The 16,214-nt window shown below is 33.6% G+C and overlaps 2 protein-coding genes across 2 annotated transcripts; both read left to right on the top strand.

The window, feature by feature from the left end:
- Positions 1-1,978: 1,978 nt before the first annotated feature.
- Positions 1,979-8,231, top strand: GTE6 (general transcription factor group E6). The gene is made up of 8 exons (XM_085717022.1): positions 1,979-2,132; positions 4,064-4,279; positions 5,531-5,608; positions 6,546-6,770; positions 6,947-7,045; positions 7,130-7,188; positions 7,476-7,626; positions 7,761-8,231. Exons 1-8 carry the CDS (start codon positions 2,076-2,078, stop codon positions 7,929-7,931), a joined length of 1,056 nt encoding a protein of 351 aa, XP_085573148.1. The 5' UTR covers positions 1,979-2,075; the 3' UTR covers positions 7,932-8,231.
- Positions 8,232-9,710: 1,479 nt separating this feature from the next.
- Positions 9,711-13,646, top strand: LOC146914107 (uncharacterized). The gene is made up of 6 exons (XM_085717021.1): positions 9,711-10,001; positions 10,756-10,864; positions 11,722-11,852; positions 11,949-12,026; positions 12,447-12,596; positions 13,123-13,646. Exons 1-6 carry the CDS (start codon positions 9,753-9,755, stop codon positions 13,225-13,227), a joined length of 822 nt encoding a protein of 273 aa, XP_085573147.1. The 5' UTR covers positions 9,711-9,752; the 3' UTR covers positions 13,228-13,646.
- Positions 13,647-16,214: the final 2,568 nt, after the last annotated feature.

Raw genomic sequence — 16,214 nt, 5'->3', positions numbered from 1 at the left:
TTTGAACTCGTAAAAACATGTTTAGATTATATAACTAGAAATGTATCAGCACAAACATTGCTTGTATTCATAAGTTAACACTTTTTTTTTTTACAAATTAACAGATTGCTTGTAACATGAATCAAAACAAATTTATAAGCACAAATATAATGGAAGCCTACTATTATAACATCAAGTAACCAATATCCAAAAAACATAATTTAAAAACATAATATCCTAACGAAACAACACATAAACACGACTACTAGGTATCATCCTCCCGTTGCCCCGCTTTACTTGGCCACCGACCATCATCCTTAACAATGAGGTCATGTCCCCCTGCTCTTCAACAATAATCTCATTAATGGCCTCCTATACAAGTGGCCTTGGTGGATCTCCTTCAGGTCTAGGCAAAATGTACATATGGTGAAATATTATCTCATGTATCCAAATGCTATCTTGATACTATGCAGGGAAAAATCTCCCAAATCCTCAACATACATCACATGATCAAGAAATTATGTATATGATAACCAAGAAAAAATTCGTTATTACCTTGTTCTTCTCCCCCTAATTTTATAATGTATTGAGTGATTGCATGGCCTAAATCATCTATTTCATGTTTATTTAGAATTTTAGAAACTTATTAAAGAGGAGCATTGAGCTAAATTCTTTAGCCTACGTCTCTATGATTAGTTACATTGGAATCTCTCCTTAAATGATACAATGTTTCTATAACTAGCTAGATAAATTATTTTCTTTGCTGATATAGTTTGGAATTTGTTGAACGACATAAACAATCTTATTTTTTTTTTTAGAGTAAAGCTATTATTGATAGCAGTCTTCTTGAATCCATAAATAATATGGTTCATCTTATTATGCAAAACACATCTCGTAGTGTTCCATGCCTTGCATTTGTTTAATTTGATATCTGTTTGACAATTTCATAAGAGGATTTCCTTGTAATATTGAAACCTCTATTGGTATTTTCGCTAAACATTAATTTGGAGGTCGTTTCTTGGTTTTTAAGCTCGCACATGATCATGATATTATTGCTCTTCTTGTGGAATGTGATTCTCAATCTGTTATTCAGATTGTTCAGAGCACTTCAACTTATATTGCGGCTCTTTAGCTCCTTTTATTCACCTGATATTCTTCTCGATGAAGCATATTTACTGGAATGTCAACGTTTGCGTAGATTTTCTTACCAACTTGGGTCACCATGATTCTTTCTCTTTGACGATTCTTCAATCTCCCTGTTCTTCTTTAACCCTCAAGCTTTACTTTGATGTAATGGAAAGTAGTATCTCCAGATTATTCCTTAGTCTTTTTTTTTTTTTTTTAATTTTGTTCTCTTATTAAAAGAAAGGCAAAATTGCACTTGTCCCGTTAAATTATTTTTAAATTTCATTTGGATCTCTCAAATTCGTTACATTTCATTTTTGTCCTTTAGATTACAAATATTTTACAAATTTAATAAAGTTTTTTTTGGGTTATATTTTTGACTTTTAAATTACGAACGTTTAGACTATTTCAAAAAAAAATAAAAATAATAATATAAACATTTAACATTTTGATCTTTTAAATTACAATTATCAATTCTTTTTGATCTCTGATTGAAAGAACTAAAATGATCCCATGAGTTTAGCTCAGTTGATAGGGATATTACATTTTATATGCAGTTGCATTTTATATGCAGGGGCCGGGGTTCGAACCCCGGACACTTTACTTCTTCACAATTAAATTGTGCGAGCTTTAACCACTAGACTACTTGACAAAAAAAACTAAAATGTTTAAATTTTGTGAATTAAAGACTACTTGACAAAAAAAAATCTAAAATGTTTAAATTTTGTAAATTAAATATCAAAATATCTAATATTTATAAGTTAAAGTAACCAAAATAAAACAGAATAAACATGAAATTATCTAACAATTTTTTTTATTTCAACGTTGATCATCGTCGTTAATAATTACAACCTAAAATGTGTATGAGAGAGAGAATGAACAAGTTGAGAAACTTCCATTAAACCCAACACATCCGCCGTCACAAACGTTTTAGAAACTCGTAGGTCCGCCTTTCCCTTCCAGCCGTGTTAATGGAGAGTTTCAACTTCAAGCATCGTGTTGATGAGTTAGTTTCAAAAGTTGATCAGGCAAGTTTTCTTTATTACTACTCAATTCTACTATCTCTGTAACACCGACACGTCTGATCGAATGCGTGTTCGTTGTCCCACACCTGACACAACACTGACACATGTGTCTGGTGTCTGTGACTTTGTAACACTGACATTTGTGATTGAAAGCGTATTCGGTGTGGAACACACACTGACACGCGTGTCTTACATTACATGTGTGATTTTGTAACACCCACACTTCTGATTGAATGCGTGTTCAGTGTCCCACACCTGACACAACACCGACACCGACACATGTGCTTCGTGTACGTGACTATGTAACACCAACACTTCTGATTGAATGCGTGTCTAGTGTGGAACACAGCTGATACAATTCCACACCTGACACATGTGTTTGGTGTCTGTGTGAGTGTTTCATAGTTTCAAATACTATTAGGATAAACAACTTAATTTGTACCCTTATTATATATAAGCTATTTTTATAACAAAAGAAAAAATAAAGCTAGAGTGTTTTCGGATAAGCTGTAAACTGTTTTCATAGGTTATCTTGGATAGTTTATGGTAATAAGCTGAAAACAGGTTATGAATTTGCAATTAGTTGTTTTCATAAGTTTTTTCAAACAGTCTCGCAAGTGGTTATGCCGGGGGATAAGCTTAAATAAGTCAATCAATGCCATATGACACGAGTTCATGGAACTGTGTTGTGTCGATTTGTTGCTGGATGTAATGTTGTGATTTTGCTTTTGCAACATTCTTATGCGAGTTTGTTGCCGGATGTAATTATGATTTTATCACATGTTTATCGTGTTTATTTATAGCCGTTTATGATATTGTTAGTGTTGTCAAATCGAAGCTATAGCGGCGCTGTAGTGTAGTAGAATTTAACACTTAATGGGATAAGGCTTAGTTGATGTTATATAGTTTTGATATATACAATTTAGTTTTAAGTATTGTCAAATAGGCAATGCAACAGCGCTATAGCACTATAGCGTAGCGGAATTTGAACAACCATAACATCGCATGCCGGTCTCTAGGTCTTGTTGGTTTAACTGTAAATTTCGTTCTATTTAAGAAAGGAAAGGACTACATAGAGCCATACAGAGTATCAGAGTCTCTTTTGATATTCGACATTTTATCAGAGTCTCAACTATGAACCTGTGGATTCGTTTTGTGCACTTGATTTCTTGCTCTTGGTGGGTTCTTGATCTCGGTAGCCTTCTTGTCTTCATATTTATTGTTTGCAGTTTTTTGAAAAAGGTATACTACAATTAAGACAATATCGCAAAGAGATTTCTGCTTGAGTAGGAATTGGGTAATTTAACACAAGGGAATCTCTTAATTGAGGATAACAGATCTGGTTTTCAAAGCCTATGGACTGAATACTCTGACATTGCTACTGCTGATGTTCCTAAAGAAGCACTCTCAGCTGTCAACAACAAGGTCCATGAAACCAGCAGAATAGATCCGTTCTTGTTGAAATTGCGATATGCGTTTGAGACTAATCATGCTCGTCTGACGAACCGTGTCCCTGTAGCTTCTCTGGACACTTGCTTAAGTGAAAATCTGAGAAGATCAACACATGACTACTTAAGCAGCAATGGAACATAAAGCTAATACAAGCATTCCTGTTGTCCTGTTGATTTGGCTTATTCTGCTCAAGTTCGGAACACTTGCTGAGATATGCGTGCTGTGCAATGTTATAGCTGTAAAAGATTTGGCCGTATTGCAAAAGATTGTTCACTGAAATTTTGCAATTATTGCTAGCAGCAAGGACATATATCATATCAACTTGTCTGTGTGGTTTTAGCTTTTAAGAGGCTTTTACGATTGTTTTATTTTGTATGGACAATCATTGCTGCTTCGTTTGTGTGTCTGTTTATGATTTCTCTTCTTTAATTTTACAGCCCAAGAAGTTATCTCAAATATGTAATATGCTTCTTTTCCTGCAGCTTGAGCAGAAAGGGAATGAGATAGATAGTTTTTTCTCCAGCACGAATAAAAAGCATACTGGCACGTCAAAAGGTAACTCAACTTCGAAGGACAAAGATAAGGAGAAACATGTTCCAAGTATTAAGAAGCTACAGCAGGATGCATCACGTAAAGAAGCGGCTGCTCAGAAAAGAATGCAAGATCTTATACGCCAGTTTGGCCCAATATTACGCCAGGTAGCTATTTTTCATTTATTGTTTTTGTTTGTGGGGGTGTGCATTGGTCGTGGAAAATATGACATCTGTGTGCACCATTACCAATGTGTTAATCGTCTATTTGTTTGAATATGTGTTTTGCTTATTTCGAGTAATATATAACCTTTGTTCCTTTTACACATGGTCATGTAATTTTGAATTGGTTTTGCACCATCTATTTCTGTTCATGATAATAGAAGTTTCAATGACCAGTCTATGATTATAAACTGTTTCTCTTTCCTTCATGTTCTAGCTTTTAATCTTTTTCTTTTCGTTTAAATTTTTTTTTTTTTTTTTTTTTTTTTGTGTTTTTATTTCCCTTTCTGTTCTTTGTAAGAACTTTTAGCGCAGATAACAATACAATGATATGTACTATGTAGCATGGACAATTCCTTGCATAAGTACTTTGTGAAGTGGCAATTCCTTTTACCCTGATATTTTCAAAATGCTATTTGTATTAATAACTTTCATTATTTGAAAGATATAGATAGCTGCAAGTGCCTTATTTATATTCATGAAAGGGGTTTAGAACCAAGTATAGCAGTTTTTTTTGTTGTTGAAAGAAGTATAGCAGTTATAGATAAATGGATCACAGAAAAATGAGAAGCTTGCTATAGGACAAGTCGGAGTAGTGACATAGGTATTATTGAATGGATTATAAAATATCTTCAGGGGATTCCATTAAATTTTGATTGGGGATACTCAAATAGTTGAATGTTTGTATGAAGGATCTTGTTCGTCTGTAAACAAGAGCCTCATTACCAAACCAACTTTCAAGTTTTTTTTTTCTTTTTCCACACTGATGCTGGCGATTGCCCTCATTTGGAATTATGTGATAAATATTCAAAATGAAGTGCTTGTTGACTTCAATTTCGTTCTGTATTTTTGGCTGATAAGATGGATAACTGAATTTTATTGTGCTTCTATTTTGAATCATTTGTTAAAAAAACATTCATCCGCGACGAACTTCTATTTAAGAAAATTTCGGCCGCTAGAACAATCATCATAAAATATTGTTAATATTTCATTTCGTCACGTCACATGCTGTGATTACTTGCATTTTCCCTCCTGATTTAAATCTAAATATTTTTTTTATGTACCCTTTGTACATTGATTGAGCCCATTAGGTGAAAGTTGTCCGAGTTGTAGATATGACAGATGAGGTTACGATAGTGAATAGCTCTGTATGTTTTTGAATTATAAACTAAATCTCTAATGCTCTTTTTCTGTCAGATGACACAACACAAATGGGCTTGGCCTTTTATGCAACCAGTGGATGTAGAGGGCCTCGGCTTAAATGATTATTATGAGGTATGGTTCATATATGCATGCAAGTTCTCCAATGTTAGGCTTTGCATTGTTAATGAACTTCGTTGAGGCATTTGATTAGCTTACATGATTATTATGAGTTATGGTTGATATATGCATGCAAGTTTTCCAATGTTACATTTACATTAGTAATGACCTTATGGTAAGTTCTAGGTCGGAACATAGAAGAAAACAATGTGGATTGATAGAAACTTCTTGAGACAACCTCGTGGACAATGCCTGCTACCAGGATCAGTTTGAAATATGCAAAATAGCTCATGACTTTTCCATTCGATAATGTCCGTCTTTTCTTTTGGGCAGCCATATTCTGCCTAGTGGTTTGGCCTGTACCATCTTAGAATTTGGGTTGGGCCCAACTCATCATTACAAAACTGGCTTTTAAGTTGTAGGATGCCCACCTTTTTTAGGCCATGTCACATCTAATGCGAGACTCTCAACAAGAACCTTTGCTTCTCTTTTCTTCTATTTTTATCTTGTCATGAAACTCACTCTCTTCTCCTAATAAATACTAATGAAAGAAAGTAAATTTTTTGAAACAATTGGCATATATTTTTTGTATTGGATTAATTAATAGGAGAAATGATATTTTGACAACCACTTTTTGACAACTTTTGGACAACTTTTTCTCTCATACTCACATGATGTTGTTATTCTCTCTCTTCCTTTTTCTCTCTCCATTGTTTTTGACCAATAAGAAGTGAGAAAAACAAGGTTGTCAACAAAGTTGTCATCAAATGGATGTCAAAATATCATTACTCAATTAATAGACACTTACGGTCTCTTTGTGCTGTTCTGTTTATAAAACTGAAAGGCAATTAAAAGCTCTAATAATTTTTTTTGTGTGTAAAAAACATGCCCTTCATTAAGTGACTGAATCTTTCGATTTTTGACTGATCTGTTGTAATATGATGCATGCTAGATCATTGACAAGCCCATGGACTTCAATACCATTAAGAACCAAATAGAGGCTAACGACGGAACTGGATATAAGCATGTTCGGGAAGCTTATGCTGATGTGAGGTTGGTTTTCAAAAATGCTATGAAATATAATGACGAAAGAAGTGATGTTCATGTGATGGCAAAAACTTTACTGGAAAAGTTTGAGGAGAAATGGTTGCAATTTCTGCCTAGAGTTGCTGAAGAGGTAACTTAATTCCAACTATTTGTTTCCTTTGACCAATTGTTCGTTCTGTTGGATGGAATTTGATTACAAATTGATCAATATTGTGGTCTTATTTCATGTTCAAAATTTCTTAAATATTGTCTTAAAAACAACCTCTTGGCACTTACTTGTTATCATCTGGGGTTATTGAATTGTAGGAAACTAGACGAGAAGAGGAAGAAGCTGAAGCACGGTTAGCCATGCAATTTGCTCAAGAAGCAGTTCATGCTAAAATGGCTAGAGACTTGAGTAATGAGGTATTCATTAGGGATTTACAACTTCATTGAGCTGTTCAATATGGGGCCATGTGAATTTGATAAAAAATCTATTGATTTTTTCAGCTGGATGAAGTTGATGTACATTTAGAAGAGCTCCGGGAGATGGTTGTTAAAAAATGCAGGTTAGCAGTTACATATGTCTTTCCTATTAATAAAAAACCTATCATATATTTTTGCCTATACATTTTTCTGTTCTTAGAGGGATGTTTTATTGTTCTAGGAGACACGTTATATTTTACTTGAATCTTAATACTTGACTAATATTTACTAGGTTTAAAGTCTAATCACTAAACACAATTAACTTTTCGAATAGTTTTGCCCTTCATTTTGTACATTCCTCAGTGCCCCTGTCTCATCATCTAAAATACCGTCACTCCCACAAAGCTAAATTTGAGAAAACTTGTTGCAGAAAAATGTCAACTGAAGAAAAGAGAAATCTTGGAATTGCTCTCACGAAACTGTCTCCTGACGATCTTAGAAGAGCATTGGATATTGTTGCCCAAACTAATCCAAACTTCCAAGCAAATGCTGACGAGGTGGATCTTGACATCGATGCTCAGGTCATTAGAATATATTTCATTCATTCAAAGTGTCGTAACACAAATAGAATTGTTGTTCCTTGGGTTGAATTACTTCGGTTTGTATAATGGATATATAATCCATATGCTAACGAGTATATTGGTTTTCTATGCAGAGTGAGTCTACCTTGTGGAGATTAAACTTTTTTGTCAGGGATGCTCTTGAAGTCCAGAGCAAGAATTCAGAAAGTATGGATGGCGATGAAAACCTGAACAACAAACGAAAAAAAGAATTATGCGATGCTGTTGCAAATGTTTCGAAGAAGAAGACCAAGAAGCCTACTTGAAGGTCATTTGGAGATAACATGCTACTCTTAGGTTGTCTTGAGTTAGTGATGATAGCCAACCACCTTGTTTGATGAAGACATCCTTATGTCAAACATAGTTTTTTTTTTAAGGTGGCTCATTTTTGCTTTCAAAGAAATCCTTGAAATGTAACCTAGTTTTGATTTTGAAGACCTTGTTTTTGTTGTCCTTTGGTTCTCCTTGATCATGTATTATTCATTTGATCATTTCCAATGTTTGACTGATAAAAGTGTAGTATTACATTTTGGTATTTTGTTTCTATTACACAATTAATAATCTCACCCAATTTTGTAAGTATTTCATAAAGACCTACTTGTATAACAATGCTGTTAGATAAAATCAAACAGTAACAACAAACCAAACAAGAAACTAGACACAGGGATAAAAACAAAGAACAGTAAAAAAAAAAAATTAATCAAGAAATGTTTTTTTTCCCTAAGCATTATTTTTCTATTAATGGTAAACACAAACTTTGATTTAAGGGAACTGTTAAAAAGTCGAAAATAGAAATTTTATTTTGGAAATGGTAAGCAACTTTTTCTATCTAAAACTTGTGAATTGTTTCCGTTTTTGAATCCTTAACAAGTGTCCTACTTGAATGGTGGTTGAATACATTGACATGAACCTTATTTATAGGTGAAAGACTGCCAAAATGGTTACATGCATATGCAAGAAGACAAGTGTATTGCATGCAACAATCCTTAATGTTACTCGTCACTTTAAGCACATGCAACTTCCATTTGTCTCACATGCAATAAGGCTAAGAGCATCTCCAATACATTGCTCCTTATTTTGGATTCTTAAATTTTTTTTGAGTGGGTCCCACATGACACATGCTTATTATAGCTGGAGTTAATTCCAAACCTAGCTATGAGAGCTTAAATCCCATGGAGAAAGATATATTTTTTGATATTGCCTCTTTCTTCAAACCCAGTTAATTCCAAACCCATTTTTTGACGAATGAGCAACGTTCGGTTGCGACGAGTTTGCACCACCACCCATTATCATGTATACAATATAGGCATAATCAATATCATAATAGTTTAAAATCACCCAAAATTTCTCCGAAGGATAGACCCATTTTGTATATAATAGTTCAATTGGAAAAATATAATTAAATGAGTCTATAAACATTAAAGATATATTCATGTCTACATCTACTTAAAGCAATTAGAATCAATGAAGCATCGACACAAACACAAATATTGCTATGTTGACACCAACAATAATTTGAAAAAATGAAATTAATAGATGTAACAGAACATATTTGTTAGAGTCATATTACTATCAGACACCGAACACATCTTTAATCTAGAAGTGTTGGTGCTATATAGATTAAAATTTATTTTGTAATTTAATTGTTCAATGACTACATAATAAAACTGAAGCTGGATTTTGAAAGAAAGATATTAGTCAAAGCAATACCCAAATCCCTAGTAATCACATTCCTTTAAAAAAAAAAGTTCCTAGTAATCACATAGTTAACAAAAAAAAAAAACACGATTCAAAGTCTCACAGAGTAACTCAATTTTCAAAGTATTAATATAATATAAATAAAAATAAAAATAAAAACCTAATTTGGTCCGTCACAATTATCCTTAAATCTAATTTAGTCATGACGAAAAATAAACTCAACCGAGTCTGAATCGTTATTTTTGCTCTGCGTCGGACAAAAATAACGATTCGGTGAAGGACTAATTTGTCCTTTTCCCTATATAAAAATACCCGAGGGACTGAAGGCTTAGCATCTTTTCTGAATATTACAGTAACGAGAAGAACAAACAAGAACGAATTTTGCGACAATGATAAAAGAGGAACATGTGGACGAATACGGCGGAACCAAAGAGAAGAACAACAACGGCGGCGGTGGTGGTGGTGGTGGACGTGTCGGTGGTTACGTCGACACTTCAAAGGCAGATGCACCGGTTTGGTTGATGAAATGTCCGCCGGTTGTGGCTCAATCTTTACGGGGTCAACAATCGTCTGACTCTTCTCTTCCTGTTGCTAAGGTCGTCGTCTCCATTGATCCTCTCAAGGATTCTCATCCCGAGGTTCGCATTTTCTTCATCGTCATCGTCGTCGTTGTTTTCAATTTTCATGCATGCACGTGTTTTTTCTTGTATTGTTACATTCATGATTCATCACTTGTTCCCTTTTAATATCAAAAGGGTGTTTCATAATATATCATATCATATCAAAATTGTTAATTTTTAGGGTTAAGAATAATGTCAGCATTGTCCTGTAGCCTGTAGCTACATGAACATTATTACGCAGAGGTTGGGTTCGAACCCTAAATTCCTTACTTCTCCACACTTATATAGTGTGTGAGTTTAGCCACTAGGCTATCCCATGAAAATAATAGTTTGGTGGCGAGAATTATACATACACATATATATTGAGGGTTCAAACCCACACCCCAACAGACCAAATGTCACTGAGCTACAAACTGAGGTTTATATACTAGCATAAGGTTTGAGAGACTGTTTTGGATAACTCATGAAAACAACTTAGTTTCATAAGTTCTTTGAGATAACTTATGAAAAACGTATAGCTTATACGAAAACAATTTGACTTTATTTTATCTTTTGCTTTAGAAATAGCTTATACTTAAGTGTTCATCATGATAAGCGTTTTTGCTATGAGCATCACTTATACTTAAGTGTTCATCATGATAAGCGTTTTTTCTATGAGCATCAAATAAGTTGTTTATCCAAACAGGGTCTTAATCGAAAAAAGATATTGTGTTGAAATGTGTGTGTTTCTGTGTGTATTAGCACTCCTCTTATGAGCTAAATTACTGGGCAGTTTACAATGGAGTTGGGTGGAAATCAAGTTGGAGATGCACCAAGATGCTTTGATATGGATATGTCCACAGCCTTCGTTCCTATGTCTGTCTTTTCCGACTCAACGCAAGGTACTTACCTCAATATATTTTCCTTCTTTTCAATTATTACATGTGGTGAATTTTGTTTTATATGAATTGATAATATCAGACTTCAACAATCAACGATCCAAACAAATGAGAGATTCTGAGTTTAGAGTTTAAGATGAAAAGGACAGATTGAATGTGAGCAAAAGTTATTTTATTATTCTAAATGAAACAGAGGACTCTCTGTTTTAATGTTTTGTTCAATAGTTCTATGGCAGTGTTCCTTGTAATTCATCAATAAAAGAATTATTTATGTAGTTTTTATTAATTATGTTATACCAGTTCTGACAATGTACTATCCCAGATGACTAGCTAGCTCCCGTCTCATTCCTTCCTGTTATTTATGTACAATGTACAGTATACGCTAACTGTTTTTCATTTCGGTCTTAACCCCCCAGTTGTTAGGGGAAATGGCCTTGGTAATTTGGAGTTAAGTCGGAAGATAAGTAAAGTGTGACAAAATATTGTTTCGGTCCAAAGTCAAACTCGGATACTCTCGATCAATTCAACCTTAACTCAAGCTCATTAACACATAACCTAAAATTATTGAACAAGTTTCCTATCAGCATCCTGGAGTTGTGAACCTCTCTTCACCACAAAGTCAAGGGAAGGGTCGAATCCTTTAAGGGTCTATTGTAGATAGACTTACTTTACTATACAAGAAGCTATCCTTTTTATTTTATCGATTTATTTCTGTGTTCCTTTCATATTTTATTGTTTTTTTTAATGATATTTGATCTTTGATTTTTACATAGTAAACCATAATAGGGATATAACTGGATAGGAAGTCTCTAATTAAGAAAAACGTAAATGAAGCCGCTAAGATATTTGGCATATTGTAGGAAAGGTATCTGTGGAGGGGAAAATAGTGAACAAGTTTGACATGAAGCCACATGATCAAAACCTTGAAGTCTACGGGAAACTTTGTCGTGAAAGGACAAAAAAGTACATGGTCAAAAACAGACAGATACAGGTTTTCGGATGGCTTTCATTCTCTTTATATGATTTGATCCAATGATTTTGGCTAACATTTTATTTACCTTTGACTTCACCTGAACTCTATTTTCAGGTTATTGGCAATGATAATGGAGCTCATATGAGACCAATGCCAGGGATCACTTTTTCAGTTTCTTCTGGACCTACTAAGGTAAATAAATTCCTTATTCTTCTTCGTCTTCCTATTGTGACTGATTTCTGTCTCGATGATTGCATTTGCATGCCAAAAGAAACTTTCCTTCTTTTGGCATCATCATGTGCTTCTCTTGAGCAGTTTTATAACTTACCATCATATCATTGTTTTCAGTTTAATAATGAGCATGCTTCTAAATTTTGGCTGCAGTTGTTGTTCCTCTGTGAACTTTGATATTGCGACAAAATGCACGCAAATATGGCCGCAATTGCAGCGATTTCCTTGCGGAGATCTCTAAAACCTTTATATTGCGGTTGCAATTGTGGTTGCGGATAACAATTTTAAACTTTGATAATGAGATAAAAAGACAATAAATAGCTTAATTATGTTATCTTTTTTTATGCTTGAGATGTAAAAGAAGTAGATTTATTGCATTAGGATAATAAGAAGAAACCTCAAGGGCGAGGAACAGATACGAAGAGAACAAGAGGAAACCGTGGAGAAGTAGAAGAGTCTCTGTTTAAGAAATTTGAAGAAAAGCAAAATTGGAGTTTGAGAAACCTCATACAAGAAACTGACCAACCTGAAGTAAGTGCTTCTACTGCGTTGACTAATATCTTTCTCTCAAAATCCAGCTTTAGTTTAATTATGTGGTCATTGAGCATTTAAATTACAAAATGAATTTTAATCTATGTAGCATCGACACTTCAGATCAAAGGTGTGTTCGGTGTCCGTCACCGGCATGACTCTAAAAAATATCGTTGTTACATAAATCACTTTCATTTTCTCAAATTATTGTTGGTGTCAACATTTCGGTATCTATGTCTGTGTTAGTGCTTCATAGACTCCAATTGCTTCAAGTATACGTAAACATGAATCTATGGTTAACGCTCATAGACCTATTTGATTATATTTATGCAATCTATCATTCAGAGAATTTTTGGGAGATTTTCAACTAGTATGATATGATGATGGCTATTATAGTTTATACATATATGTATATACCTTACTGTATTACATACTTGGTTATTGAACATTTGTTTGTATATATTCAGCTGTGCCTGTGTTTAACTAGTAATGTGTTACATCTAACGGATTATACTTTTCTGTGCAGCAATTTCTGAAAGATATACTGAAAGATCTTTGTGTTTACAATAACAAAGGAACTAATCAAGGCACCTATGAGCTGAAACCTGAATACAGAAAAACTGGCGATTAGCTGCAAATACAAATGCTCATCAAATACTAATTCAAATCATTTTTTCATTTACTTTGCTCGAGTTGCGAAATGAAGCAGCGTGCATTTTATTGGTCTATGTTTTCAAATCATTTTTACTAACTGATGTTTTTAATGACTGTATCATCACATAATGTTGGATTTGCCGATTTCATCACATAATGTTGGATTTGCCGATTTTGCAACTTCATTATTTGCATCCTTTCTATCTTAGTTGATAAAAATGAAGGTGGCAAGTTGTACAAGAAAAAGGGTTAAATCGTGCTTATTTCATTTGGAAGTTTGAACATTTTCCCAAATGTAAATAATCTTTGTCTAGTATTTTGATAGACACTGGATGAAATGAACGAAATGAAAAGGAATATTAGCATGTAGGATTCCCTGCAGGATGATCTCAGCCATCTGATTTGTTTCATAGTTTGTATTTATTGAGTTTTAAATATGTAGTGTGTCTTCATGCTAGGAAGTCTTTAACATGGATAGTTACTTGTCTGACAAGTAACCTCAAAGCGTGGAATAGAATAATTAAATTCTTAGGGAAATTCCAATGGAAATTAAGAATGAAATCACTAACAGATTTGGGAAAGTTTTTGCCTCATTGATATTGATATTCAAGGTTTCTAGCAGCCATTTCCAACCAGCCAGTTTAAGTTTTCCACAATCACCATGTATTCTGACTTAATGCTGCTCCATATGGATGAGAAAATTTGATGATTGATTTCTTCTTTATTCTTAATAGCGATGCTTTTGAGAATTAGTGCCCAAACTTCATCAAAATGCAACATATTTCAGCATAATTTCAGATTAAAAGCTTCATTCAAGCTAATTAGAGATCTTAAACCTAACCATCCCTCCTTATAAGGGTTACATAGTTTTTCCAAGAAACAATTACAAGTTTTCTCTTTTAGATGTCCCCACTGCATATGAAATTCTTAATACATTTTTCCATTCCCTTCAAGTGAAACAATTATGCTCTTTTTTTTATGAAGTTATGAGTTTTGTAATGAATTTTATGGATTTTTGATGAATTTTATTGATTTTGGATTTTTTTATTAAAAATTGATAATGATGTTGACATTTTATAAAATAGAGAATTGAATTGGGGAAAAAAAATAAAGAACAAAAGTGTTACCTAAAATTAAGTTTGAACCCCGGACCTTGCATATTTTATGCATTGTCCAACCAACTGAGCTAAGCTCACGAGGACGTTTATTTGCACTTCCACTTATAAATTCTAGATTATTTGTATCACAACTAAATTTAATTACGCAGGTTTAGTTTATTTTTGTTTTCATTTAAGTTTTGTTTAGTGAAAATTCAAATGATGGGGAATTATGTAAATTTCTAAATAATTTCAATAATTTTTTAAAAAATATAAAAATAAAAAATGCAACTCATCCAAAAGGTCAGTAGATGGCATATGGTTGGGGGTTGGACACCAAATTTAAATTCCAAATTTAATTCGAATTTTAGCCCTACTTGGTTGGGTCGGATAGCTTGTTGTACCCCTTTGCATAAACTATTTTCCTTTTAAGAAAATAAAAGAAAAAGGGTATCCAGCTTATGGACGAAGTAATTTAAGGGGTTCAATCCCACCGTCCATCTGTGGGGAGCCTCATTTTAAGCCGGAAGAAAACTTTATATAGACCAGTCCATGAAATTACCATCATGGGAAATCGAACCTAAGACCTTGAGAGGATCACTCTTCAAGGTCTCAAACTAACAACAACATACCAACCCAAATGGGTTAAAATTATTATAATATTGATCTACAGAGCTATAAATTTCGTTGTAATTTTCTTCTATATGTTTCTTTTTTTTTTAATTGATTTCTTATTTTGCTATCAGATTCCATAATTTAATATTATGCAACCCCACAAAAAAAATTACATTTGAGGAGTTATTTGATAGAAAAGTAAACAAAAATATATATACATATACAATCACTCGATTTTTTACCGTTTACGTCTCATTTATATGTTGTCATAACTTGCATAATCCTAGACCCCTGTCATATTTTTCTTCAAACCCTAGATCCCTTTGTCACCCTACCTCATCCCATACGCCTTTCCACGCCGCTCACCCTAAACCCTTCCCACCCCACTTAAATTCAACTCGATCATCCATCCTTCTTCGGCCACCGCTCATGTTGTTCGGCATCACTCTCAACTACCAACCCTAATGTTATTCGTTTTAACTCCTCTACAGTCTTCCATCGGCCATATCTTAACAAGCTTTTGCATTGTATGACGCATCGACTGCCTTGTCCAAATCATCACCTCCAACGCTACTTGTGCGAATAATATCATACTTTAGGTATGCACAACAAAATCTTTATTTAATTCATTATGTTTACACCGATATAATTGAATTTTAATAGAGCTTTACAATCCAAATATTCCCAATTAATGAAATCTAGGTCTATATGTTTGGATCGTCAACGGATCACTACGGATGTAGTTACACATAGATATTAGCATCAATCTCTTGTGCAATTCCCAAGCAGATCTGGACATCTGATTAAGATTGGATAATTCAAATCCAACGCATGATTTTCTTTATTTAAACCACTTTGAATCAAGACCATCTAATCTTAATCAAAAGGCCAGATCTACTTTGATTGTATGACTTCAAGCAGTTTTGAAAAGTTTACTAGATCCAAATGCTAGCATCGATCTCTTGTGCAATTCCAAAGCAAATCGGGACATCTGATTATGATAAGACAATTCAGATTTAAAGCATGATTTTTCTTTATTTAATCTGCTTTAAATATAGACCATCTAATCTTAATGCGAAGTCCAGATCTACTTTAATTTCCTAACTTCAGCAGTTTTGAAAAGTTTATTGGATCCGAATGTTTTGAAAAGTTTATTGGATCCAAATGGTAGCATCGATCTCTTGTGCAATTTCAGTGTAGATCTAGTCATCCAATTAAGATCGGACAATTCATATTTAAAGAATATTTTTCT

Source organism: Medicago sativa, chromosome 6 (genome assembly GCF_051527215.1).
Source record: "Medicago sativa cultivar Bolivia chromosome 6, Bolivia_mono, whole genome shotgun sequence".
Lineage (NCBI taxonomy): Eukaryota > Viridiplantae > Streptophyta > Magnoliopsida > Fabales > Fabaceae > Medicago > Medicago sativa.
Note: the sequence above shows the minus strand (reverse complement) of the source record. Positions and strands in the feature narration are given on the sequence as shown.

What these genes read in the sequence shown, in the direction of transcription:
- GTE6 (XM_085717022.1), top strand. Translation starts at nt 2,076, where the DNA reads ATGGAGAGTTTCAACTTCAAGCATCGTGTTGATGAGTTAGTTTCAAAA. An exon ending in TAGTTTCAAAAGTTGATCAG is followed by an intron (nt 2,133 to 4,063) that starts GCAAGTTTTCTT and finishes CTTTTCCTGCAG; the next exon opens with CTTGAGCAGAAAGGGAATGA. An exon ending in TTGGCCCAATATTACGCCAG is followed by an intron (nt 4,280 to 5,530) that starts GTAGCTATTTTT and finishes TTTTTCTGTCAG; the next exon opens with ATGACACAACACAAATGGGC.
- LOC146914107 (XM_085717021.1), top strand. Translation starts at nt 9,753, where the DNA reads ATGATAAAAGAGGAACATGTGGACGAATACGGCGGAACCAAAGAGAAG. An exon ending in TCAAGGATTCTCATCCCGAG is followed by an intron (nt 10,002 to 10,755) that starts GTTCGCATTTTC and finishes ATTACTGGGCAG; the next exon opens with TTTACAATGGAGTTGGGTGG. An exon ending in CTTTTCCGACTCAACGCAAG is followed by an intron (nt 10,865 to 11,721) that starts GTACTTACCTCA and finishes GGCATATTGTAG; the next exon opens with GAAAGGTATCTGTGGAGGGG.